Below are 27,950 nucleotides of genomic sequence, written 5' to 3' on the forward strand. Positions count from 1 at the left end.
TGCAGGTCTTACTGACCTCTCGGTAACACCTGGCCAGTAATTACGGGCTTTTGCCTACCCAATGAAACCACAAGCTGGCAACAATTTATAACCTGGTTCATTGCCTTTCACCTGTCATCACTACACCTCACCCTTCCTTTTCCTCTTTAAAATGTTGCAGCAGTGAATCTCTCTCATGATAAGGAAGGCCTAACCCCTCACCTCCCACCCTCCTCCTCCTCCTCCTGCTCCTCCCTCTCTCTCTCTCTCTCTGAGGCCAGCAGCGCTGAAGGACACAGGGAATCTCTCGCCACCTCAGAGAAGAGGCTAATCCTCTTTGCCCCAACTTTAACTGGGCCACTAATCCTCCAGGTTTATCTAAGCAGTGAGCACCTAGCGCTGCTGACAACTTGGCCTGCCCTCCTCCCTGCAGCCTGTTAAGTAGGGCAGGGCTCGGTCCTGCAAGTGTCACTGTCAGCAACTCTGGAACCACACACTTACACAGGAAGTGTGAGCTGTTAACAAAATGGCTCACTTGCTTGCAACGTGTGTGTGTGTGTGTGTGTGTGTGTGTGTGTGTGTGTGTGTGTGTGTGTGTGTGCGCGTGCGCGTGTGTGTGTTCGCTGCCACAAATGTGTCTCAACAAACCCAAGTGACAGCCAAGCAGAATCGTGTTGTAACGGCCCTCATTTAGTAACCGTACATAAGGGAAAGTCGACAGTCTCAGCCACAAGGTCTTAAGTAAACTAACTAGCTTAGACATTGGCAGTACAAATTGTTCAGCTATTGTCCAGTTAAGCTTTAAGGTGTTCAGGCTGATGAGTCTCAAGCGGATACTGGGCTGGACTTGGTCCAAGTCATTCTTTACTTACTAAACAACACTCCAGACTGTCTGACGGCTTCAAGTACAACATTCATTGTCTGCCTGAGGTCCAGCAGACTGACACAGAGAAGGAATCTCATATTGTTCTCACCCCCACTAATCATTTCTCCTACTTAAATTGCAAAAGTGATGGATAAATCATTGCCTAATGAGCCTCTACACTCAAAGATAAAGTCAGGTTGAGGCCTAAAAGATAACTCCTGGAGTCTTGAAGCAGTGCTAATTCTCTTCTTTGAAATAATTCCTTGAAATTCCTTTCATGATCCCTAGTGAAATATTTCACCTAGGTGTGGTATTTCTAAATGGAACGAGCAATCACTGGAAGCACTGGGAGATGAGGAGCCAGAGACATATTGGTTAGGTGGTGTATGAGATGACCTTTCAGTTCATCTAAGACGAAACGAGGCTGCTGAACCCGAAATGATTCAGGGTGTCTAAACTGACAGGCGAGGGCACGGCCGAGGCAGAGTCTCAGCCTGCTGCCCGGCCTCCATAGGCATCTCTCATGATTTATTGTGAAATTGCCAGGGACTCAATGTGGCGTGCAGGTGAATGAGTTTTGCTAATAAGAGAAGCATTTCTGCTCCACAGAGCTCTTTTTCTGTCTGAGCGAGCGTGTATGGAATCAGTGTGCAGTCTCCCAGTACCACACGCTCTGGTGGAGGCGGCTGGCTCATCAGTCTACGGCTTATCTGATGTTTTAGGTGGGTGGAGAGGTTGGGAGTGAGGAGAGAAAGGAGACGAAGGTGTCAATATTGAGTTCTTGAAGGTACCCGTGTTGTTAAACATTCAGACTGGGTCTATGTCGGGCTGTTGTTCTGCAGGAATGTGCTGGAAATAACCTACAAGTCATGTGCATGTCAACAAAAAAATATTTATTTTGATAAGGTGACATTAGACCATCATGTAATATCCGCAATGGAATTTAAATATAGTGCAAACTGAAGGAATGTGGATATTTTGGGAGCAACTGAGCTGCAATAATAGCCCAAGAGCAGTATAGCTGTGCTACGATTTTTATCGAATTGAATTTAGAAATGGTTATTGGACACATCTGCTCTGTCATTATAGTATGGTTTGAATTACCAGCCTTCAGAGGAGGATCCTTTGTCCTGGCTGCTTTGGCAAATTGCATGTAAAGTAACTTAGTTTGCCTTTGCCTCAGCTGAAGAGCAATTTCTTATCCAGGGAAAATGTCAATCATTCCCACAGTATAAAATAATACAGTACCCTTTTTGTCCCTTTGTTTGTTTCCCTCCAGCGAGGTTGTTTTCCAGTGATAACACGAAGAACACATGCTTCATAAACTGTGAGGCCTAAGTGATGCTGCTGTAAAGGTGAAAAAGGTCAAGTGAACAACAGGATTGTGGAGGACGGCATATGGTGGTGATGTGCAAAGTGAATCCTAAGACTAATATGCTTACCTTCATTACGGGAAGATCTACCCCAGAGTCTTAAAAATTGTTTAAGATGATATTTATAGACAGTCAGAGAAAGAAAGAGCGAAAGAAAGAAAGAGCGAAAGAAAGAGCGAAAGAAAGAGCGAAAGAAAGAGCGAAAGAAAGAAAGAAAGAAAGAAAGAAAGAAAGAAAGAAAGAAAGAAAGAAAGAAAGAAAGAAAGAAAGAAAGAAAGGGATCTACTGTGGAGTATAGCAACAGGACAGGCATAGAAGTCATCTGCTTTATTTACTTATGTCAAACAATAATACATAAGAGAGGAGAAGTCAAATGAAAACCAACCATCTACATTAAAATAAAGAAATTTCAGTCCTGAGATTGACAAAAGCAGGGACCAGACAAAATATCTACTGTGATCATTGGGATGGAGGAAGGACAGTGGCAGTTTCAGCAAATTGATGATGGTTGGGGGAGATTGGGGATAGATTGCAGAACTGGAGAGGGTAAGCAATCACTGGGATGCTTGGCTGTAGGCACATTCAAAAGTTGAAAACCCCACGACTAAAGGATTTTACAGCTTTTTTATTTTTTTTTAATATTCAGACTTCTTATTTCGAAATCTAAGACTCATATATTATCATTTTCCAAAAAAAGCAAGGTATTCGTTACATTTTTTTTCATCCTGAGGAGACAAAATCATTTTTAAACATAAATACAACACTGCAGGGAGAACAATAAGAGAGATGCTTTATAGATTTCCCATTTCCATATATATTATTTTCTCAAGGTTGCAGCACCCTCAGACTTTGGCAGCATTGGTGCATTTGAGATCATTCGGGAAAAACAGCCCTGTTTGTCCATAGGAACACTCAGAGAGCCTCACAAACAGTAAAAGGAATCAGGAAGAAAAAAAGCAAAATCCCCAGACTTTTGAGTTTAGATTGGATACAGCAATATACCCATAAACTAGATGAATATTTGGAGGCCATAAGCTTTTTCAGCTGAACATACATAGTTGTGACGCTGAGAAAAACGCTGTAAGCTCCTGGAATTACGCCCAGCTGCGCCTTTTAAAAAAGGGCTCTGGGGCTGTGCCTTTGGGGAAAGATCCTGATGTATTTTGTCATCTGTGCTGATTTTTTTTTACCTTGTAGCCTAAAAACAAAATGTAAATTCACATGTGACCCATCCAGTTTCATCCAACAGCACAAAAGAGACAGCAATGTGCTCTAACTATGTGGCAAAACTGCAAATCTTTTCATAAAATTGTGCAATACAGCTATAACACTGGTGGGTTAATATACAACCCTCCTCAGGACCACCTGAATTATTGATTAAAGTATTTTCTTGCTAGGTAGGAGCCAAATGGCAAAGATTGGCCTTCTTTATCTTCTCTTAGATGTTAAGGAGGGATGCTGGGAAGAACTCCGAGATGAGAGCCCCAGGGGCCCAAGGGCAGCCAGGGGACATGACTGAGGTTGACCAAAGCGTTGTGGAGGGGACGCCTCCCCCAGTAATTTGTATAGGTTAGAGAAGCAGCGCCAAGACTCTACAGAGTGAGCAGCTGCCTTATTTTTTTCTACCCCCCCTGTTGCTTTGTACGGCCTGTCCGCTCTCCTTCCTTCTCAGCACTATTTAAGGTGCATAATATGCGACTAGACCTTTACACTGGGTAAAGGTCTTCATGGACTTATTGGGATTTACAAAGGGATTTTTACAATCAAGCATAAGTCAATTCCTCTCCACTTTGCCCTCAGGCCATCCTTGTGAGCGTCTCATTGTCCTTGAGAAGGTGTTAACAGTCAATAGCGGTCTGTAGCCGCGCACATAAGTTATAGATCTAAACGTCCTCATTCAGATGGTGCTGTTGGTGTCATTTATCATTTCCTGGGCAGCCGACCTTAAATTCTTTTTTTTAAGTATTAAAAGTTCATTACAAATGCAGATTTCACTTACTAGGATTTAGTAAATTGAGGCACAATAAGTCTTTCACAGTAAGGTGATTTCTTCAGAGCTTGAATCTGAATGTGAGGGGAAGAGGGGAGGCTGAAAACTGCACCAGGAACATGGCAATTATCCTGATTACTGATGCTTCTCTGACCCCAAAAATCCTTCTCTGTATCTTTCTCTCTCTTTTTTAATTTATTTTATTTTTTTGCTGAGATCTGTCACATTGCACCGGGCCCCTCAGCCAGGCAGGGAGCAACCATGTATAATCCAACAGAAAACAAATCCTCTCGATCAAACACAGCCCAGCTTTTAAAGCAGGCCTCTGAGCCCAGGCGCCATGATGCGGTGCCGAGGCCCTCTGAGACGCTGTGGAGGCTGTGATTTAGCAACCCCCCCCCCCACCCCCCCAAACCCTGCTGTCCTCCCCTTCAACGCCAGCCAGCCAGTCCTAACCTTCAGTTTGTTTAAGCACTGCTGAACCCTGTTGGCCCTGGACAGGGGGAGTTTGGGCTTAGATAATGACATGCCATATGCCACTCTGCTTCTGCAGCTGAGTGAGCTGTGGCTGGATCAGCTCAGGCATAAATCTATTTGAAATTTAATTCTATTATCCTAATATGGGCTAAGCGTCCATTGTCCAAATCAGGAATAGTGGAATGGACCAGAGTCGTGGGGCTAAGATGCTTCCCATCAATAGGAGCTCATTAATGCGTGTAAAGGACCAGGGGACAGACCGTGTGGAGCCTGTACATTAGAAAAAGTGGCCCCAAATATGATGAAGCACCTTATGTGTAGCATAACTGATTTAAATCAGCATTTAAGCTAAATAGAAAATATTTTGTGTGGGATTTTTTTTTTTGTGGGTTTTTTCAGTTGAACTTGGCTCATAATGGCCAGATTCCTCTCACTACCTAACAGGAAATCCCTTGCTATTTGAAAAGGGTTTGATTTCAACCCTTTGACTGAATGAATACTCTCCACTGGCAGTGTCCAGTAGCCAGACGTCACCCAATATTCCCATTAGCAGAGAGGCCTGGTGTCTCAGACCTCCACTGGTGGGAAAGGCCAGACACCAGAAACTCCACTGCCTCAAGTGTCTCCTCTTCACTTCAACATCATGTGACAGGGTTTAATGCTTGTGTGCAGAAGCCAAACGGAAGGGATTTAGGGATGGGATGTATCTGTAAATCTGTCAAAATATTTCTACAAGACAGAAAATATGCTGGAATCAGACTGTGGCTGGGGCATTAAGCTGTTGAAACAACATGAAAAATTTTCACTGGAATGTTAAGGAGGCTTACTGTGCAAATTTAAGCCAAGGGGCTTGGTATTCTTTAGACGGAAATCTCTACCAGCCTTCAAAGACAGTGGCATGTCTACAGATACCATTAGCTCAAAATTTAAGGCTCATAGTTAAGATAAAGCAAGGGTTATCTTAAGGGAAAAAAGATCTGTTATTGTGGAGTGCAAATGATCAAAGAAAAACAAATTCCTGCTTTTTGAATCCAATACATTTCCATTATTCATGGTGCTCTTTTTCTGCCAGTGTCATCTGTCCTTAATCTTTGGAAGGGCAAAGTGTAAACATTTAAAAGATGGTCAATTAAACATACTAGGTTTTCTGAATGGCAGAGGTTATATAGCTGCAATACGGTATAGGGTCTACATCGCACATCATGCTCCACTCTGGATCTCACAAAGCTGCAGGAACAACAGCCCAACTTCCCACTAACTTCCAGAGGACATACAGTATGTTAAAAAATAATCACAGACTTCAAAGCCAAGATGTGGCTTCTGAATATATTCTTAAAGAAATTTATTTTACACCTCAAAACAAAAGAAAATGGATAAGGATTCGGGATGTGGTACATTGGGAATGTATTGACAACTGTAGTTTACATTTTTTGGTGTAAGCTCAGAGAAAAAATGTTAATACAGTCATAATAATTGCACTTCATAAATCTAGACTGATGCCAGTATTTCCCCACAACAAAGCTCTGGTTTTCTCTCTCTCTCTCCCTTTCTCCAGTTAATAAATTCAATTTACCACTGAAATTTGACTGACAAAAGAAATGCTAATTTAAGACCAGAGGACTGCTTCACTGATCCAATTTTTCTCTTTCACTTGAGTCCCACAAGGCAATAAAACATCGCAGTAATTTAAGTGCAGTACATTCAAGTGAATCTCACAGTCATAATAAATATTTCACTGCTCTGAATCATCAAGTTAAGACTGGCCCAAGCTAAATGCACCCCAACCAGGGGCTGAAATGGACAAGGAAAAGCAGTTAGCTTAGTCTCATTTCATCTGACGCCAGTGGGACAGGGCATGATTGTTTTCATTTTGTTTTTTGTTTGCAGGATTAGGGGTGAATAGTACCCCAAAAATACGATCTCCATTTGTTTCACCACTTTCTGTCATTATGATAACACCTGACAGATGAAGAGGCTGTAGTGCTGTAGGAGTCACGCGAGAACTTGATCTATACTCTACCTCCACAGAAAATCTGAACCCTCTAATAAAAGGGAGCAAGATTTGCTGTTCATTTCTCAGGTATAATGTTTATGGGACTGGTGAGTCTTTCAGTCATGGTGGTAGAAATCTTGTAATGACACAATAATAAAAAAAAAGTCTGAGGATTTTGAAGAACACAAACTAAGATGCACACACGCGCATGCACTCAGCCACATACACGCATTAACATACATGTAAGGTTATGTAGATAACCTCCCAATCACATTCTTCATTGTAACATTTCTTTTTCTGGTATTTTTTTTGCAACATTTTCTTTTTAAATAAGTATTTCAAGATTTATTGTAGATTCCAGTGTTGGTAAGGAAAAAAAAAAAAAAAAAAAAGAGCTCTCCGAACAGGTTCTTACAGAACCTTAGCAGCATCTATGCCTCACACCAGGACATAAGAGACTGCAAATCAGCTTGAGGAGGAATTATTAAATCAGAAAAACAAAATTGGAAAAATAATAAAATAGCATTTGAGACATTTTTCCCCGTAGCAGCCAATACATATAATATACCTACAAATATATCAAACAACAAAAAATAGGTTCAAGTTTTTCAAGTTTCTTAAATATATCATATCCAAACTACCCAATTCCAAACTTCAAAGTTAACAAAATTCAAGCAGTGCAATTTATGTATCAATTATAACAGCAACAATAACTAATATTGTACTATCCTTTTAATTCAACCTAATGATCCTTGTACATAACACCCGAGTACTGCCTATAATCTTATTCTTCTCATTTGTCAGCACATTTTTGTATGAGTACGTGCTTACTGTTATAGAATTTTGGATTTTGAGAGCAGCCCTAAACTTTGGCCCTTTAAGACCATTTCAGTGACAACCTACATAGTAGCTTCATCCTTAGTATTTGGAAGGGGATAAGAGTGGCGTATGCACTTCATGTCAAGCTATGATTCTCTTCAGAAAACAAGTTCAGGCAAATAAAATAACAAAAGAAACATAAGAAAAAAATAAATCAATCCAAAAATCCTATTGGCAAACCACACAATGGAACATCTGGAGAATCTTGAAATCCCTTTTCTTTCCCACTGGCAATCAACACCACCTTTTGAATTTGGGATTCCCACAGCCTGCCTTGAAACCACCAAACCCAGGTTCACACAGCACAACAACTGCTCTTCTCTAAGCTCCCACACTAGTTAAAGCAGTGGCACTCGCAACAACTCTGTACCCCAAAAACATCTCTGTTCTTTGATTTTCTTCACAAATTCACAACTCGTGATTCTTTTCCTTCACTACTTTCCCCCTCTATCTGTAAACAGGGAGGCGGATGTGTGCATGCTGGTGGTCTAACAGACGTGGCACAGACACAGTCTCGTAGCCTTTGCCAAGCATCTGCTCCTTGATGCAGGGTGGGTGGATGTCGTTGATCAGGTACTCCAGAGACTGCAAGCTGCTGCTCAGCACCGAGGTGTTGCACAAGCTCTTGCTGGGCAGGCTGCAGCACAAACCTCCCCCACTGTCTATAGCAGGGTGGTGATGATGATGGTGGTGGTAGTGGTGAGGGTAGCCCATCTCTCTGTGCCCCGTGGCTGGCCCTCCTGTTGAGGTGCCCAAAAGCTCCTGGGGGTTGTAGCAGTCACTGTCAGGTGTCACCAGCACACTGTTCCACGGCGGTGCAAAGTATTGACCCACTGAGAAATTTCCATGCATACCGACGCAGTTCAAAGGGGAAGAGTTGACCTTGTCCAGCCCGCCTCCTCCACTGGCACTCGCTGTTAGGTGGTAAGGTCTAGAAGAACAGGATGACACTTGGGCCGCCATAATTCCTCCGCCTGGAACACAAGTTTCGGGGGATTTGCTGATGGCGCCTCCTCCTCCGCTGCCTCCACTATACATGCGTAGCACAGCCTGTTGGTGTTGCTGCTGCTGCTGTTGTTGCTGCTGTTGCTGCTTCTGCCAAAGAATATAGTCCATACTGTCTGCGTACAAGCCAGTCTTCATCGCCTCTGCATTTTGAGCTGGCAGCCCAGGCCCTGTGTATACCATGTTAGCTTGGGGACCCATTCCTACCACGTAGCCTCCACCTGAGGAGCTAGAAGAGACCCCCATGACAGCTGTGCCCTGATTGGAGGGGCTGGAATTCGACGGAGCTGTGGCAGCACCTTGACACACCTGCTGCAGAGCCTGGGCCTGGCAATGCTGGTTGATCTGATAGATGATGCTCTGGATGGAGGGGAGATTGGACTGTGCGGGCAGGGCCAGGCCTCGGCCCCCTGTTACAGGAATCACTGAGCCAGCTACAGTGACATTTGGGGGAACTGACAGTCCGGGGCCTTCTGGAGGCTTCGAGGGCCCAGTGTGGTATACCATTTGGCCGTGGCCACTGGCTAAAGTGCTATTACTAGGGGGCGGGTATGGGGCAACAGCTATGTGGGCCGGAGAGAGCTTAGTCCGTCTGCCTTCTGAGTTCTTGAGAACACCTTTTGAAGGGATGAAGGTGGATGTTGACGATGATGACGATGAGGAAGAGGCCTTGATAATGGCGAGGAGACCCTGGTAGCCCCCTGTGTGGAGATGTGGGTAGGGACTATAGCGTTGCCCTGTGGTGTCATATCCATTCACAGTCCTGTTAAGGTGCTTGTGCTGGGGAACCCTGATGTTGGTGGGGAAGATCTTGATGGACAGCGGACTATTGGCCGTCTTCTGAGCGTAGGCATCAAGTTCTGCCGCAGTGGGGTAGCGTGGGGAATGTGTGGGCACCACCAGTTCACCTGCAACACAATTAGAATGAAAAGTGTGAGTGAAATAAAGAAATGAGACAAAATAAATATAGATGGCTTCATGTAGACGAACAGAGCAGCAGACCCGGGGTTTAAATCCAGAAGTATCAAAGAAGCTGACAGCAATGGCAGTCAAAAAGCCAGATCAATCAATCAACTGAAATAACTACAATTCTGCTGCAGTAGTAAAATCTGGCAGCTGCACTGAGTACATCAAAAGCAGACAGAGATGTCAGCGTTACACGATAGCAGGTGAATGAACCCAGATAAAAACAGAAGACACACTTCAGAAACAGTCAAGTAGAGTTTGAAAATTGTAAATGAGGACTGGTATTCATTTGTGGCCCATCACTCCACTCCTCCATTTGAGTTTTCTTTCCATCTAATTTTCACACCCTCCTGTGGAAGTTCATCCCTAGACAAATGGATCCTTTTAAAAACTCATTCTGTCAAAGCCTGGTACCTTAGGCGCTGTTAAATCAGTGCATTGTGAAATTAATTCGGACTCTCTTTAGCATTGAATTGGGTTAGCCTTGGATACCAGGCAGGGAGGGATGAAGGGGAGGGGATAAAAGCTTGTTTAATTGCAGTGGCACATTTGAGATTTATAAGTGGTATCACTTACTGGGTCTTACCCTTGGCCACAGAATTTCTACATTTATTCAGTCCAGGAGTACATGGAGAGGCCCTCGCAAAAACCAATTAAACATCCATGGGGAATTACTAGCCTGGTTAAGGTGAACTATATCAGAACGGAGTCAAGTCAAGAATGCTCCACTGCTGCTATTTGCAAACTTGGTCAAGGATAAAACTGGAAACTTGGCTTTGCAATGAATATGTCAGGAAAAGCTTTTAAAAGAGAGAAAAATACATGATTATACTAGAGGTTTACACTTGTGTGATTATGAAATATTTAAATGATGAGCACTGTTGCGAAAGGTTGGCCTTTGTGTGCATGTAATGCAGATTGTTATTACATGTATTCATTTTAAAAATACAAAATTATACATGATGAAACAAAAAAAACAAAAAAGACAAATACATGTGATCAACACATGAAACCACTCCAATTCCAAAATTCAATTCACCAGTGAAGGTGGTGAGTGAGACTAGCAATGGCCCTCACTCAATGAACCAAGGCTTGCCCATTGTGAATTGAGGTGGCAAACAGGAAAAATGCAATTTCTAAAAACCCCACCATGTGTCATTGTTTGGGGGCTGGGCATGGAGGTGAGGGGCCGCGGTGAGATTGGATTTAAACGACATTATTCAGGCAATTTCATGGCTACTTAGCTCAGTGCAACAAAAAGGGTGGGGGGCTGAGAAAAGAACTCAATTTACAAGCAATATATCAGCTGCCACAAATGACTTGCAACCCCTTCAAAAATGACATTTTTATGCAAAAGCTAACAAAACGCACAAAAATTAACTGCCATAACCGAGCCGTCAGCAAATGTCCTGGCGACCTCAGGAGTCTGCAGGGTGCAGGCTGTGACTAGGACTCACTCCATTTCCTTTTCGATTGCAAAATCATTTTAAAGAGACTCCACAGCCAAGTAGTCACAATTCTCATTTCTTTGCTCCCATTACAGATAGCATGGGGAGTTCATTTCAACAACCCTATGGGTTTCCAACTGTGAAAATGATTAAATCTACAAGATCCATATCATAAAAGAAATAAATTGGGAATTTAACAGTAGAGAAGAGAGACTGTGGATATCCTAAGCCAAATTTAGAACCAGACCTACTCCAGTCAGGTTGCTTCATCAGACAGTCAACATGTTTTCTAAATCATAAACACTACACTTCATATTGGAATTTAAATTTGTAAAAATATGTTGACATTAATGACTTAATTAGTTAGGGTGCCATCCTAATGGGCTGGTCTGAGTGCACCAGGCCAGCCTATCTAAGATCTAACCAACCTTACAGAGGCAAACCCTGCTTCCCTGGTGACAGCAGTGCCATTTGCTTTGATGTTCTGACTTGCAGTGCAAAACTGACAGAAGACTTATTTCATTTGCTCAGAAGAGAAAAACATGCTCATTTCAAAGGATATTGCTGGTCCACATGCAAATGGAATGGCAGCATTTTTCTGATCTTCTTTACATGAGGGCAAAAAAAACAAACCATCTTTGATCATCACATGGTCTAAATGAGGAAAGATACTTGGCTTTCAGGCATATCAAGGGCCTGTGCCCTGCCGCCCCTACAAGCCCCCCAGCTGCAATATGCCCATCATTTCACCTAATTACTGCCACATGAGGAAAAGAACTATAAAAACAGCCAGGAAATTCATTAAAGGGTGGCTAATTCTATTCCTTCTCACTGACTGAGCCCATATTTTCCATGCCTGAGCCGGCATTTCTTCTGAGAGAGAGGAGAAAGCCCTCTCCCTCCATCTTTTCCCAGCTTGGCCCTTGTTTGTCAATAGGCAGAGCCTTTGGCACACCAACCTGGCATCAAAGGGTTTCACACTTCACAGGCCACAGGGATTAGAGGCCTTTCAGGCCTACAAAACCCATCCCAGCTCCACAAAGGCTTCCGGTTATTAGAACCCACAGGCATAAAGGAAGAAGAGGAGGAGGAGGAGGCAAATGAGCATCTGGATGCTTCTGATTCCAGCTTCCTCTTTAAAAAGTTCCATGGTATAAATTTTATAGCAAAGTTGATTACAGTAAGCATGGCCACAAACCAGAGCATATTTCACTCACAAACACGTCGCTATGCACGCTGTGTGTTTGATGTGCAGGGTCTCCACATCTCTTTCCTCCAGAGCAGTAAGTCTATAAGTGAGGACATGGAGGTTAAAGGAGAGAGTGTCTTTTTAGGCTGGCGCTCTGTGACTTATTGGTTTAGGGTGCAGTAGATCATAGCTATGAGCAGCAGCGTACAGATGGTGCTGGTTGATAAACACCCTCTGAGGCAGCCAGCACTGCCTCCTTTGTGTGAGCCCTCACCTCCTCATAAGGTAGGGGGTTTCCTGCACCTGTGCACACTCTTTAGCGTGGTCGTGCATGCAAACATAATGCATGAAAACAGAGGGGAAAAAAAGTGAAGACGTGCGCACACACACACAAACAAACCTGCATCTGCAGTTGTGTGTCTCATTTGCCATCAGTGGAGCATGTTGTTATCCTCTGCTCAGCGCTCTCTCATGAAATGTAGGGCAGGGACAACAACAGGTGCCTGTGCGGGCGACAGCCTGCAATGCCTCCTGGGCTAAATGCTTCACACTCGCTTCATTTCAACATGCGACAGCCTTGTAAGGATTAATTATTTCCCCTGGGGATAGAAGAATATGCTTTTTCCCTTCCTCAGAGCAGGATGCTATGTGCACTCACAAGTACATGAAACAGCTTATAGTAAATGAACGGGGAAACCTGGCCTAGCTCTGCTTTTACAATAAGTAAGAAAAAACTTGAAAGAAATGTAAACAAACCAAGCATATGATTGAACTGCATCAGAGATTAGATAAAAGCTCAGGCAAACACATGCATTAGTTCTGAGAGATCACGCGCCAGGGAGCCGAGATGGCAGGGAGGCAATTAATGGGCTGACCTTCGTCCTTAATCACCCAGTGCCTGGCACACAATGCCCATGTGTCAGAGCAGCACATCTCTAAATGCCACCCCTCATTAGCACGATGCACGCGGTGAGAGAGGCTATCTGTGCAGTGTTACACTCTCCAGCGGTCAGACAGAGATAGCAAGGCAGGGATTGGATAACATGGCAGCACAGAGCCGGACTGAGCTGCAATAGGCCATGATATGATCTAGAAATCCCATTTCACTTGGAGGATGGGCACTCTCCTTTCTCTCCATTTTTGATTGGCATGAAACTCCCCAAGCGTAACGTCCTTGGTGTCCTTGCTGTCACTGTGATTGCATGTGTGCTTGTGTGTGCGTGCGTGTGTGTGCGTGTGTATTTCTGTGTGCATTTGGTGAAGGGGGTACCCAATTCTGAACACTCAATTAACACTCCTTTAATTAGCTAGCAGTACATTTTGAATTCTGATGAACTAATTTTCTTGGTGTGAGGGTGGAAGAGGCGGTGGAGGGGGGGGGCCTGGTAAAGATGAGGTCCACTGGGTACAAAACAGCAATAAAGAGGGAACTGGTTAGATTAGACTGTAAAAAAATCCATTAAATTCTGTGCACTTCTTCCAAGTGAGAGGTCAAATTGTGTTGATCACAAGAAGCAAAGGCAGACAGAGACAGTATGAGAGAAGGGAGTTAGGTGAGGTGGAAAAGGGAGGGGAGGGGGGGGTAACAGGGGAGTAGAGAAAAAAAGGAAAGGAGATAGGGAGTCAGGGGCTGTGCAAGAGTACAGCACCAAATCCAGAGGACCATGAGAATGCTTTGCATTTTAATTAGAGGTTTAAATGAATAAGCAGAGGGAAAAGTCTACGAGAACTGCCTGAATTGCCCTTGCTCACATTTATTAGTGCTCCAAGTGTTCTAAAATTATGAGCAGGTTGAAGAAGTTTCTTCTTATTAGTGGAGAAAATGCTTCAACATATCAAAAAGCCCTCAGCGTTTTCTCACTCACTCCTGCAATCCGGTATCCCTACTTACCACACGCTTTGATCCCCCCTGACCATGTGCCCTGGTGAGGAGGGGAGAAGAGTGCTTGTTTAGATGAAGGGAGAGAACCATTTGGTTGAACTGCAATTAAGGTTTTACAGAAATGAGTGTGTAACACACATTTAACTTTGGCCAAGCAAACAGAGCAGTCTGCGATGAGCTTAGGGCAAACAACATGAGCCGAGATTACCGGAAAGAGGAGAGAAAACGGGGTCAGTTTCCGTTCAGCATCCACAGCACTCACTGGGAGCCATTTCCCCTGAGAAAGATAGTCCCTGTTAAATGGGTGAGTTTTCGCTGCACTCATCATGTGTCCTTGCAGCCTACATGCAGCCATGTGGGCTGGGTCTCTTTTTGTTTTTGGAAATTTCATGCTACAAAGAATCCTAAATAATGGCTTCTTCCATAACAAGGTGTTTTAGACCACCGGGCCAGCAGGATGCCCCCTCTTCCACACTCTTATAGCACATTCCACCACTAATGGACAGTTTGCCCTTAACCTCGCTGTAATTAATTTATTCAAATTAATAATTCATGGTTAAAATGGTGTTCAAATCCTTCACATCAGAATCCCTTAGGCTCGGAAAAAGTTTGACATGCAGAGAAAGGGCAGATTGAACAGCACTGTTCCTTGAGGGAACCCTTGACCTGTGGCTATTGTTCAGCTCTTAGCAGATAGGATCAGGGTCTATGACGTCCTCTCCCCACCCCTGTTAGCCTGCTGTAAAAGGATGAGCAGGCACGGGGAAGCCAGAGGCAGCTTCGCATCCTGAACAATACCTGCCTTGTGCTAATGGAGGTGTCATCTGGCACAGGGCTGATTAGTCAGCGATTACAGCCAGGCCTCAATTGCCGTGACAACTGCTGCAAACACAATGGGCCCTGATAGAGCCAGCTGTTTGGTCCTCTGCAATTAACCCTGAATCCCACTCGTCTCCGGCAGAGCGCTGCCTCTAATTGACAATCGGGCACACAAAGCAGGGGATGTCGGCCAGACCCCCTGGACATAGACCCCCGCCCCTCTGCTGAGGTAGAGATGATAATAATAGAGGCATCCTGTGGACTCGGCCGCCAGTCAATCAAAGCCTCAGTGCCCCACAGGAGCTTCCTGAGGAGAGAAGGAGCACAGGAAGCACATGTATGAGCCAGTGATCAACAGGGTAGAGCAGCCTCGCAGGGGGGCAGACATGTTGAATATGCCCTCAGCCAAAGTACTAATCAATTCAAGTGCACGTGAGGGGAAAGGAAACCCTGCTGCTTGCTTGATATCAGAAAAGCCATTTTTAGGAACACTCATCTCCCTCTGTTCATCTCAAGGTTGATTTTCTGTGCAACAACACGGGGAGAAAAAAAATCAAGGCAATTATTTGTCGGGCCTTTGCTATCTATAATTGCAAAGATAAAAATCTGACTGCAATGATTTCTCAGAGGATAGAGCTGTCTGAATTCAGCAGCTGCTTGTGTCATCATAATCATCAAACAAATGCATAATGTAAGACAGTGGAAACAAAAATGTGCTATCCAACCAAATCTGTCTTTTCTAAATTCTTTACGAGTTATTGATTGTAATTTTTAATATAACTTTTTTGACTGAAACATCTGTATGTTGCAACATAAATCTAGTTTCATCAAAGTTACATTTTTCAATTATCAGAAATAAATAATGTATGCATTCAATCAAATGAATTGCTATGTAAATAAAAGCAGTAGTTGGACACATCTTTCAACCAGGGGTGCCATACCACATCACACATTCAGCTTTTAACCTGCCAACATGTTTCACAAACAGCAAAGAGGATAATGAGAATGTTAAAGCAATCTGCACACTGATCCTTCACAGGCAAGCAGACGTGGCACAATGTCAAAAATGGATTTAATCATTAAAATAGATTTTAGAAAAAACTTTCAAATCTAATCTCTCATTTCATTAAAGCCAATCTCTTCCAAGATATAATCTATCTATTTTCTGTACAAGCAGATGGAAGAAATACCAAACCAAGAGCCTAATTTGGGCTTCCTCCTCACAGAGACTGCAGCATGAGGTCATTTAGTTAGCCTGCAGTGAAGCAGTACACGTGTGCAGTTAATACAGTACACTGAGACAGAGATAAGGTCCACGGGTACTGATAACAGCAGGAAGGAGCAGCAGAAAAACAAGGTCTGTTTTCACTTTCTGCGCTAAGTGTTTGTCTGTTAATATTATAATTCTTTTAAAAATTCACATACTGTATGTGAATAATGTAATGCTGGACAATGCGTCCTACCAAGAGTACTAATTAGGTGTCTATTATAGAGGGTTTCTACTCAAGAAAGGTGAAATATTATACCATCAGGATACTGTCATGTTTACATTTTCTCGTTAGAATTTATCTCCAAAGCCAGATGTTACTGAATCAGCTATGAAAATTAATTAGGTGGTTTGATGTGGCAGCCTCATGCTCCTTCCAGACAGACCTGGCTTTTATGGGCTGTAGGGGAAATTACTGAGAACTGATTGATCCTGAAGGACTCCTCTGTACACATGGCCTGACACACACACACACACACACACACACACACACACACACACACACACACACACACACACACACACACACACACACACACTCTCTCTCTCTCTCTCTCTCTCTCTCTCTTTAATAATATTAATAACAATTAATCATCAAAATCTATGAATCTAAAAAAGCTGTTAACATCTTTATTTCTTTTTATAGAAAGCAGGTGAATAAACGTGATATAGTTTTCAAAAGGAAAAAAATCTCTGTAAGTCTTCTGACCTCTAAAATCCACCACTCTCAAACAACAGTTTGCCCCTCTGACCCATAAAACATTGACATTACAAACGGTTGAATCTCCCTCTACATGCCTCTGGATCTTTTTTACTGCATTCTGTCTTTTTAATCTCTTTTCCTCCTCTCTACATTCCTTTGCTCTACTCTTGCTTTACTCCTTTTCTGTCTCTTCACTCTCTTTACATTTCTTTATCCCCCTCTTCTTCTCCTCATCCACCTCCCAGTCTCTACATCCCCCTCTCTGTCTCCTCTGTCTCCCTCTCTGAGTAAGTGAGTTTCATCTGGGGTGCTTGCTGGGCGAAATCACCTCAGGGCGAACACTTTATTATCTGTAGTCAAAGCGTCACCACAAATACCATTCTACACACACAAGTGTCACTTTCCATTTGTCTGCACTCTGGCTGCATTAGCAGAGCCTAGCCAGCCCAGAGCCTCATCTCAAACGCACCCAGCAGAAGAAAACTAACAGCGTGGGAAACCACTCGTCCTGCATTCCTGCCCTATTAACACCACTGGCAGCACCAGAGTAGACCTACTGCCTGGGAATTAAAACATTATTATCAGCACTAACCTTTGTGACGATGACAAAAAGAGAGACATATTTAGGCAGACATCTTACAGTCTTTTATGTTGCGTTTTGTGTGTTTGTCTTTGCATGCATCAAAGAGAACTAAACAGAGGATCCCCTTTTAATTCAGAGGAGATCACTGCAGTGTTAATTACTGATGATCTACCTGAGTGTCTGGCAAACAACACCAGTGGGTAGTTTATGTCCTCTTTGAGGCACAAAGGAATGCGGGCCAGCAGCAGCCATGTTAGGCCTTTTGTAGGACCCCCGTGCACCAAACAAATAGAAACTGGGGCGGCAACATGTTTACCTCACACCACACACTGCACTTCATAAACAAAAAGGTCAAACAAAGAGAACGAGCTCCATGTTTGTTCCCATGACAGTCAACAACAAAAAAGGCGTTTGAATATAAAAATATCAACCCTGAATATTTCACACTCTGAACTGAGCTCCTTAAAGCCACGACCTCATTTCAGGCACAAGTTTCACCAGGCTCTTTCCACTTGCAATAACTTATGGGCGTGGATAGGCAACATAATAGAAATGGAAAAAATAACTATATTCATCACAAAGTTGCTCTGTTTAATAATCAAGTCCTGCCAAAGGGCTTAGTGGATTGCACGGTTCTGTATAGATGGGGGACCTAGCCCCTGATCTGTGGGCTGTCTGTGATGAGCCAGCCCTCAGGCCTGCCTGGGCCACCCTCATTGTGCATACAGTATGGTCTAGAAAGCAGAGCTTTATCAGCAAATACCCCGAGTCAGCACAAGCAGCGGGGTGGTTATGCGTTGCGACTGGCACACCAGCCGATATTGTCATGTGCGATTAGGCCTGTGCTCATGAGCCTGTGAACTCATTCCTATGGCATCAAAGTCAACCCCACCTCCTACTCGCCTCCATTTATATCCCTGCCTCTCTGCTGCCCTCTCCTCTTTCCCGAGGTTCTTCCATTTTACATTCAGCCCTGCCACTTCACTTCAGCCCTGTGTACCCTCAGTGAAAAGCTGTGCTCTGCTGAAAACAGATACAGAGTGAAAATACAACAACAAGTTAGACAGGTTTGATTTCCAAAATAAATCTTTGCAGCTTAATTAACTCCATCCAGAAGGGTCATCCGCAAGTTGGAGCTAGCCAATGAAACAAAGAAGCAGTCGGTTTGTTTTGTCCTGGTACACATCTCCAAGATGACAGGACTGATAGAGAGGAACAAAGCAAGGCTCACAGACAAAAGAAAGATAATCTGTGAGGCCAGTTATGGGGAAACATCAGGAAGAGGAAACTGAGATTACACCATTCAGTGATGATGCATAGAGCAACACAGGACACAGGGCCAAGAAAAAACACAACAAGCTAAAATCCTGACCTGAAAGATTTATGTCAGGCCCTCCTTGTCCTGTCTTTAAGAGAATATGCCAGGCTGTGACACTATTTTCTCAAAGGGCTACATGTACAGCCAAGAGCCAGCAGCATTCACAGTCATGCACAAACTCAAATGGACAGAGCAACCACACACACACACACACACACACACACACACACACACACACACACACACACAGGTTTGGAGTAAAAGACCCCAGAGGTAGGGATTGTAAGCACATACAGAGAGATAAGAAAAATAACCAGTGCAGAGAGCGGAGCGGGAGGGAAAAAGAAAGAGAGAGAGGGAGATGAGGGGAGGCTGGAGGCGCCTGGGCAGGCCTGTCAGACCGGAGGAAGTGCTGGTGTGCAGGCCTGCAGGTAAATGGAAGAAGAAAGGCGCCTGCAGGCTGCCTGAGGCAAGCCTGGGCCCTTCTGTTCTATCATTTAGGAGACAAGTCCTCCACTGATTCCCAATTAATATTTAACACTGCACAGACAACAAGGCACTCCACTGCAGTACACACGCCAACGAGAGGAGAGGAGAGGAGAGGAGAGGAGAGGAGAGGAGAGGAGAGGAGAGGAGAGGAGAGGAGAGGAGAGGAGAGTAAACAAATGTGTAAATTTTCAGTGAGATGAAACAAGATTTAATGTCAGTAGAGTTTCTGAGGCAGGAATTAAACAGAAGCAGTGTCGTATTTTTAACTAACTGTAATGTTTCTTAATTAATATAGTTATTTTATCCATCTACGGGACTGTGGTGAGATATAAATGTGGATCCGTTTCCAGTTTCTGTCACTGAGAAATGTTTTGAGTTGGATGTCACACCTCTTTGGTTGTCAGAGCCAACACACTTTTTATCCTTTCCTTAAGAAATATCTTCACTTTCATTTTACCCGTCATGTGCATTTCCACTACCTAGCAACAACAAAAAGACAAAAAACACTTTACAGATGAGACTATTGATGCTTCATGAGGGAGCTCACAGGTATAGGTCGGGGTTTGCAGGTCTTCCTTTAGGGTTATGGCCGGGGTTAGTGAAAATTGATTGTTGGAAATTTGTTGGCCTTGAGGACCAATGGAAATTGGTTGGAGCTTGTAGCCACAGGTCATCCAAAAAAACAACAACACCAAAATCCTAAACCTATAGCCCAGCAAGTGAGACTCACCAACCTTAGAATGATGATGCACCCAATGCATGCGAAGATGGCCTTCATGAGAATGAGCCTGAATAGCAAACCACATAAACTCTAGTTAAATGTCCCGCAGGAGCAATGATTTTTACATTGTGCTGTGGTCAGTTTGCACTCCCATGCTTTCTCTGCCAAACCCTCTGCACTATTAGAGTAGATTGAAAAACCAAAGCCAGGAATGGTATTAAAGGTTCAGCACCGGTTCAGACCAAAATACCACAGAGGAGCCTTTGAAACATCATGCTGATCAATATTTACCTTCTGTGAATTTCAATCAATTTGCTAAAATTGCAATAAACACATGCAGTTATGATAGATGAGAATAATGTAAGACAAAAATGCAAATTGTTGGAAACCACTGTGACCACAAATTAAATGTTGCTGAATGCTCTCTGAAACACCAAACAGGACTTTTTTTGGGTATACTTATACACATTATCTGTTTAGCAGATATACTGTACAGGCTGGTAAAAATTTGGATTTATTAGATGTGCACTACCTTTATGAGGATTTGGATGGAGTGGCTAGACATAAATAGAGCAATTAAAGGCGAGACATGTTGGAAAACATAATGGAACTTGTCAAGTCCAAATGTTGGCCCAAAGCTACATATTTATTTAGAGTTTTGTCATGATGAGACCCATTTAGAAATAATAAATATCCTGCCAGGAGCGTGCAACAACCCCTGAACGCCTCTCACACAGTCCAACGGTGGTGAGCTCTGTGAATACACAATCTACGTGTCATTTCCTGTGGGACAGCAAGGGACTGCAGACACTCTGTACCCTTGCTCACATCCTCCAACCCACCCCCACTCACTGGCAGGCAAAGACAGAGGGTGTCGATGCCTTGCACCTGGGGCGCCCAAATGCCAGCTCGGAGGCTTTGGAACAAGGAACCCGTTTTTGAACCCAAGTCCTGCTGTGACCAAAACTACAGCAGAGCCCCTCTTCCTCAAGCTCACCTCTCAAGGCAATAAGATTGCTTCGCCCCCCGTGTTCACAGCAGAAGGCAGAGGGCAGAGGGAAGGCATGGCTCTGTGGGACGCCACCAGCCGGAAATGATTCTCTGTGTGCCAGCACTGAGACGCCAACACGACAGAAGAGGCTGTGGTATGCATGAGGTAAGATTAGTATGACCAATATCACATAGTTGTCTCTGAAATAAACTGCAACTCTAATACTCTGGATTTCGCAATCTAGCAATGTGATGAAAGTGTGAATGACATATTCCATGAGGCTATGCAAACCCAGCAATCCCCAAAATGAAATTGCATAAGTAGGCATCCGGCAGGAGGTATGAAGGCCATGGATAGCCGTCAATCACCTTTCACCATGAAAAATACCTCATGACCTCTGCTTCCCTGCTGCAGACTGTGGGATAATGACAGTCTCTGTGGGCCCTCTGTGGAATTCCAAATGGGAGTTAGAAATGAGGTAGTTCAATCAGTAGGAAAAGGTCAAGTGCATGCAGATTTGCTCTCCCTCGCCGTCTCCATTCCTTTCCCCCTGAGTTCCACTTTATGCCCCCCACCCTCGAGGGTACTGAGGCAATCAGGGTAAAGGTTGTTATTTCTGCTGCTGCCGGTGATCACGTTTAAATATTCACAGAAAAATGCTCCCCGTCTTTTTTTCCCCCCCGGATAGTAGTCATTGAAGTATCGTGCTGCAATTTGATATGGCCAGCTAATTCCACTGTCTCGTACTCCCTCAGACAACAGTGGAAGAGCGGTGGCTGGAGGTTATTACCTGAGCATGTTCCCTCTCAATGGTGGTGCGGCTTAGGAAGAGAAGCAGCTAAAAGCAAAGCAAACTAATGGCTCTGGCAGCTCTGCCTGCAGAGGCACAGGGCTATTAGGAAAACTACAATCCCCAGGTGAACCTGTATGTCATGTCCTAAGGCTGTGTGTGACAAGGCCAGGTTGTCTCTGTCGATCAAACTGGAAGAGGGCTGAACCAGACCTGACATAGCATGAACCTGGGATATCAGGCCTTCTGGGAATTCTTCATCTACACCTGGCTGATTGGCACCCCGGGCCTCCTGGGTGGTGTCACAGAGGCTTATGGCTGCAGGTGTGCTTCTGTATATGTGTGCGTACATGTCTCTGCAACCAGGCAAATTAGGGGACAAATTCTGACCTGCACAACAGTTAATTTTAAACTGGATTCAACCGTGGATACAACCAATTTCATGTGTTTGACTTCACTGCAGTAGCATTCATCACAGTGTGAGATAGGTCTTGTTTTCATTTGGGTTATAGTAATCAATGCAGTACAAACAAAAGTATGCTCAATCACTGTGTGTGTGTGTGTGTGTGTGTGTGTGTGTGTGTGTGTGTGTGTGTGTGTGTGTGTGTGTGTGTGTGTGTGTGTGCGTGTGCGTGTGCGTGTGCTAATGATTAGCACGTGTGCGTGTGCTAATGATTAGCACCAAGGCCCTGCAGGGGTTAGAGAGACAAGGAAACACCCAGGTTTAGCCTAAAGTCTGATCCAATCACAGGACAAATATGGGAGTGTAAGTGAGCTCTGTGGTTAAACAGGAGAGTACCTACAGTGGGCCTGGATAAAATGTGCAAATGTGCACACCCAGTGTGACAATCGCATTCTTATAAAATGTCATTCTGGCACAAATGCAACTGCTAAGTAATGAGTAAACAAATGAAAACCTGCTGAAATTTGAAAAGATATTATTTTGGAAAAGAGCCAGGCTGAAATATCCCCATCAAGCAGTCAATTGACAGATTCTGGACCTGTTATTCCTGAGCTGACATGTGGCAGAGTAATTGCTGTCTGGGCCAGGGAGGAGGCAGGGTAGCGGTGGGGGCTCCTGGCCCTTCTGTCCAGCCATCTCAGTGTTACTCATCACCGGACTGGTGCACCTCCCTTTTCCCTCCAGGAGCAGGGCTTTAACGTTCACCCCAGCTCCCTGGACCTTTCAACCCTCACTGGAGGATGACGATCAAGGAGAGGGATGGGTGGAGAGGGAGGTCACCACTGGCCAGGGTCAGTGGCATCCATTCACCCCTCTCCCCCTGCAGGGCCTTTCTCTCTCATCTGTCTGAAAGGGTGCCCTCTCTCTGGGGCACAACACGATGAGAGGCCCTGGCTCCACTGCCGTCTCTGCCTTTCATGTCTCCATCTAGGGCAGTGGTAGAGAGACGTGGAAGGGAGGACGAAGGAGGGGGCAAGCTACAAATGTCACCCATAAGGGGGGATTTAATTAAAAATGACAGGGGCTGGCGCTGGAGAGTGCAGCCACATATGCGCGGAATTTGGGCGCAGTGAAAGCAAGTGCCTATGATTTATAATTCAAGTAATGCTCTGCACTCCTTTTAATTCTACGGCCAAAGAAAAAAATATCAAAAGGCTGCCCCTGTGAGGCTAATCCAATATGATATTTTTAAGGGCAGGCGGTCAATAGCTTTTTGAAAAGCCAGCTTCTCTGTCTCCCTTTCTGCTCTCTTCTCCACTTGTCTGTCTTTCCCCATCTCCCTCCGCTGCTCCCTCCTTTCTCTCCCCTGCACTCCCCACTCTACAGTACCTCACCCCACCCTCCCAAGCACAGACACAGAGCAGGCTGTGATAATGGAAACATCCCGCTCTCCGCCTCCCGTTTCTCCTGCTAAGCTCTGTGCGCTTGGGGGAAATTGATTGTCTGGCGAGCTGATCTGAACGCTTCCAGCTGATGGTAGAGCCAGTTAAGTCCTTTTTTATTGAGGGTATGAGGGATTTTTAATGGGAGTCGCATCAATGAACTGTGCAGCCACTCAGCATCTGCATGCAGGGGCTTTTTCTAAAACCCTCTTCGCCCTCTCATCCCAACTGCTCTGCCACCCCAGCCTTCATACACATACACACACGTGCACACACGAGCGCACACACACACACACACACACACACACACACACACACACACACACACACACACACACACACACACACACACACAATCTGTGTAAAGGACAGCAAATGCAAATGACACAGTTCACCTCTACCTCACTGCCAGGTAATCTCCCTCCTGTGCTCTCACTGTCTATTTGAGGGGTGTATTCTTGTATTCAGCCTCCTGTTGAGAGCCCAGGTCACCTTACCCACAGCCCCTTACCATTTTTGCACAAACTGGGGCACAACCAATCAGTCACAGGGACCTGCTCAGCATGGTGACCTGAGTGTGCCCACTTCTGCAGCCAGACCCACTGTCGGCTTTTCTGCACCCCTTCTGGGCCTGGACGAACAATTGCCTTATTGAAGCCAAGTGCTGCACAGTGGTGGAAATCCAACACTTTCTCCCCCCTCCCGTCCAAGGACAGAAAGGAGGCTATTATGTTCAAACATCCTCATTATGAACCTCAAGTCAGTCCCTGTTGTAGTCCTTCAATCAAAGGTTTTAACAGGTGGAGAAAGAGCGGGAGAGGGGGGACTCAGAGAGACAGAGTTAGACAGAGAGGGTCAGTAAGAGGGAGGGCAAATGGAAGAGTGGAGACTGTTCTTTTTCTCTATTGATTCGAGTCCTGACTCCCACTGGCTGCTCCTCAATAAAGGACCTTGAGAGGAAGTGGGCTAATCCTGCGAAATTGGAAGTAGGGAATCGATTAAGACAACTGTTGAGGACCTCCATTTCTCTCCCTTCGTCTCCATCTTTAGCTTCACTAATTTTATTTTGCACCCCCCCTTCCACTTCACCTCTCTGAAACCTCATTAGTGAGCATGGTTGAACCCCACTCAGCTAAAGAGCTGCCCCTTTCAAATGCACCCACAGGTCTCTCTGGTTCCCTCTCTGTTTCACACACACCTGCACAGCTCTATGAGACCAGGAAAAACAACTTCAGATCTGAGGACTGAGGAAGCACACAGTACACAGTCAGCTTATTGTTGGTGACTCTTCTCTCCTCTGTAGGAGTCGATTGGAGTGTAACGTTGAACCGAGAAGTAGCTAAGACCAGTGAGGAGAGAATGCGGGAAGCTCTTCATTTCTTTCCCATCAGAGTCTCTCTTTTAAAGACTTTTACTGGGTTACAGGCCTGATACAATATTCCACTGATGAAGAGACCCTGCTATTCCTGTTAAGACTCTGTAAGCTTAGGTAAAAACTGCTCAGTGTTCCCCTGCTCCCCATCCACCAGTCCATTTAATCAGCTTGAGGTAGCTCCATGTAAACAAAGGCCACTAAAGACTCTGGGAGCATTCAATAAGAAGGAAAGACCTTTCTTTCACTAGTCAGAAAAAAAAGGCTTATCCAAAGCTCCAACAAAGTTAGGGACAAATTCACCTTCCAGATGTCTGACTGCTGCAGCTCCCTCTAATCCCAAACTGGTTGGAGCTAGTTTTGCCAGCTCTGTAGCAGTCTTCAACCCTGGCTCATCTCTGTCCCTTTACACCATTTTGTGAGTGGACAGAGGGCGGTGCTCGGGGAGCAAACAGAGCAGCTGTCACACTTTACATGCGACCGGCACGGCCAGGGCCAGACACTGTAAATGTTTACAGACCCTCAGGGTCACCCAGGGCCAGTGAGGCACGTTAAACACTGTCTGGTCAGCCCTGTTGCCACAACTGCACAATCAGCACAGCTAAACAGCCTCCCTCGCAATGAGTAGCTAAACAACACGGCAATCCAAGGTCTAAGTGCAAAGCGAATGAAACTGTTTAAAATTCCTCAGAGTGGTGAGGGAGCAGAGGGATGACAATAGAAACGGGAAAGTCTATTTTCCTTCACTTCACAATCAGGGTTAACTATCTGTTTCCATCATTCACCATGACCAAGCATAGGCCTCTCTCATTCCTTAGCTTTCGGCAAGCTGAACTACTGACCTCCATCGCTCCTACACTTACATTTCCGTCCAAGGGCTTGCAGTGGCTCCAGGGTCTTGCTGGCACACACTGGGTGTTGGGGTGGAGGGTTTTGCCTCCTCTGCAGACAGGCCAGCATGGCGAGGTGGGCACAGTACTACAGCCGGGGGAGTTCTGCGGCCAACCTGTAGCAGAAAAAGAGAGAGAGAAAAAAAAAAAGGAACATTGCAGTGAGTTAAGCAGGATGATGCGAGGTCAAAGCTCCATGGCCATGTCTGGTAAGCCAGCAGAAGCTGGCTCTGGGCAAGATGGGCTAGATTTCTCACCCAAGATTTAATTGGGAAAGTATGCCTACAGCTGCCTGCCTCTGAGCTCTGTGTGCTGAATGATAAACACACACCTGCACTGGGGCAGCACGGTTGACATGGGTTCAGAGCACAGCCCAGGCCAGTCACTCTGCAGCTTCAAACAGCACATCCACACAGCCATTCAACCACATCTCCTGTCTATGACACCATCCTCAAAACAAACACACAGGCTCACACAGAAAGTAGCAATACTCAGGCACACTGAGACACATTCTTTCCAGGGCAGTATGTATGTGGTGATTGATGGCCTTATCTATGGACAGCAAAAAAAAAAAAAAATGGTAATGCTGAGAAAACAGCAGTCTGTCTGCTACAACTTAACATGCAACAGCTCTGGGGGACTGTCAGGAAAGGCCTGGGGGACTGAGCGGTGTCTGGATGTGTGCGTAGCTGTGTGTTGAACCGTATGGTTGCATGTGTGTGTGTGTGTGTATGTGAGAAAATGCGAAGGGTTGGGAGGGGGAGACTGCCAACCGTACATCAGGGCTAGTGACGGCACTAATCAATCTCCCTCTAGGCCATAAATCTCCAGCTCTACACTCCCCCTTTTCCCCACAGCCACCTTCACTCAGGAACAGGGAGGCAGTTGCTGCTAGTTTTCTTCTCAAAAAGCCCATCACAGTCCCAGTGGAAACACAGGACATAGTGAGGGAGCTGTGAGTTTTCTTTTATATATATATATATTTATAACCAAGAACCCTCAACAATCGAGTAGCATGGAGGGTATCATTCATCAGCAACATACCAGTGTCACATAGCACAATGATGACTGATTACAAAGTCTTCTGCTTGAATTATGTGCCAGATGAGAACAGCTAAAGCAAACCCTTTAGGTCCAGAAAGTGTTTTTATGTGATAAGGATCGAGATTCACTTCTCTATTGTTTACTCAGCGGATATTGTTCGTTTCCAGGAACCACACGCTCTTACTGTATTGAACACTGCAGGTTCACCAACAATGGATAATGGTTGTGTCTGTAAAAAGGACTACGGCCTCAACCTGAGTTTTGCATGTGTTTGAATCTCTTGTCCAAAATGCATCAACATGAAACACTATTGTTTCCATCTAGGCTGGTCTTCTCATATTAAAACGAAGAACAGAGGCAAATATTTCATCTACGCTCTCAGCGCCAGCATCTCCTGCCATGATGCGTGGCAGATTATTGAAAAATGATTTCTCATACGCCTGTCACAGGCTTGTCCCCTGTTATTTATTTTCTCAGTGAATCACTAAATGAACATTTAGCCACCTGCCATCAGTCCATTACTTAGTTTTATAGATTATCATTTTAATATGAAAGAAAGCAATTACAATGATTACAAGATAAATTAATGGCAGTCTATAAAGCGCCGGCTCCTGCTCTCGCTCATTTAAGGAATAAAGCAAAATATAGACCACCAGTGAAAATCCTCAAATCATCGTGAAAATATAAAACCACTTACTGAAGCATTCAATCAAACAGTCTTTTAAAAATGTCCTTGTAACATGAAGTTTAAAAATTTCATTTCTTCTACAGGTTTTTGTGCAGTTTAATAGAAAGTCAGACTCAGAATCAAAGAATTTATCTCCATTCAAGATGATAGTTATGCCAATTTTATAAATTATTTACTGCTCACATTTCAGAATATTAAATCATCTGACCTTAAAATAAAACATCATCTGAAATGTGAAAACAATACAGTGTTTAGTTTAAGAAAAAAGAGCTAAAATATTGACAAACTTCTTCCCATGAGTTCACACTGTAACCACTAACTGTGCTGCCTAATAAAAATATAGATAATACAATTTCAAATATTATTTTAATTAAAACTGTCAGG

General features: G+C 44.5%; 1 protein-coding gene across 3 annotated transcripts in view; it reads right to left on the bottom strand.

Annotated features, from left to right (window-relative positions):
- Window positions 1-6,009: 6,009 nt before the first annotated feature.
- fam222aa (family with sequence similarity 222 member Aa) overlaps window positions 6,010-27,950 on the bottom strand; it is a 46,416-nt gene continuing 24,475 nt past the window's right edge. Inside the window, exons 2-4 of one of the 3 annotated variants that reach the window (XM_069138343.1) lie at window positions 25,808-25,950; window positions 14,056-14,086; window positions 6,010-9,469 (exon numbers count right to left, since the gene is read on the bottom strand). In XM_069138343.1, the coding sequence (XP_068994444.1) occupies window positions 8,004-9,469; window positions 14,056-14,086; window positions 25,808-25,950 (1,640 nt within the window). In that variant the 3' untranslated portion in view covers window positions 6,010-8,003. Of the gene's footprint in view, window positions 9,470-14,055; window positions 14,087-25,786; window positions 25,951-27,950 lie in introns of all 3 variants that reach the window. The other 2 variants (XM_069138346.1, XM_069138345.1) reach the window with 2 other exon arrangements.

Source organism: Embiotoca jacksoni, unplaced genomic scaffold (genome assembly GCF_022577435.1).
Source record: "Embiotoca jacksoni isolate LCO1_2020_lvr unplaced genomic scaffold, fEmbJac1.0.p SCAF_8, whole genome shotgun sequence".
Lineage (NCBI taxonomy): Eukaryota > Metazoa > Chordata > Actinopteri > Embiotocidae > Embiotoca > Embiotoca jacksoni.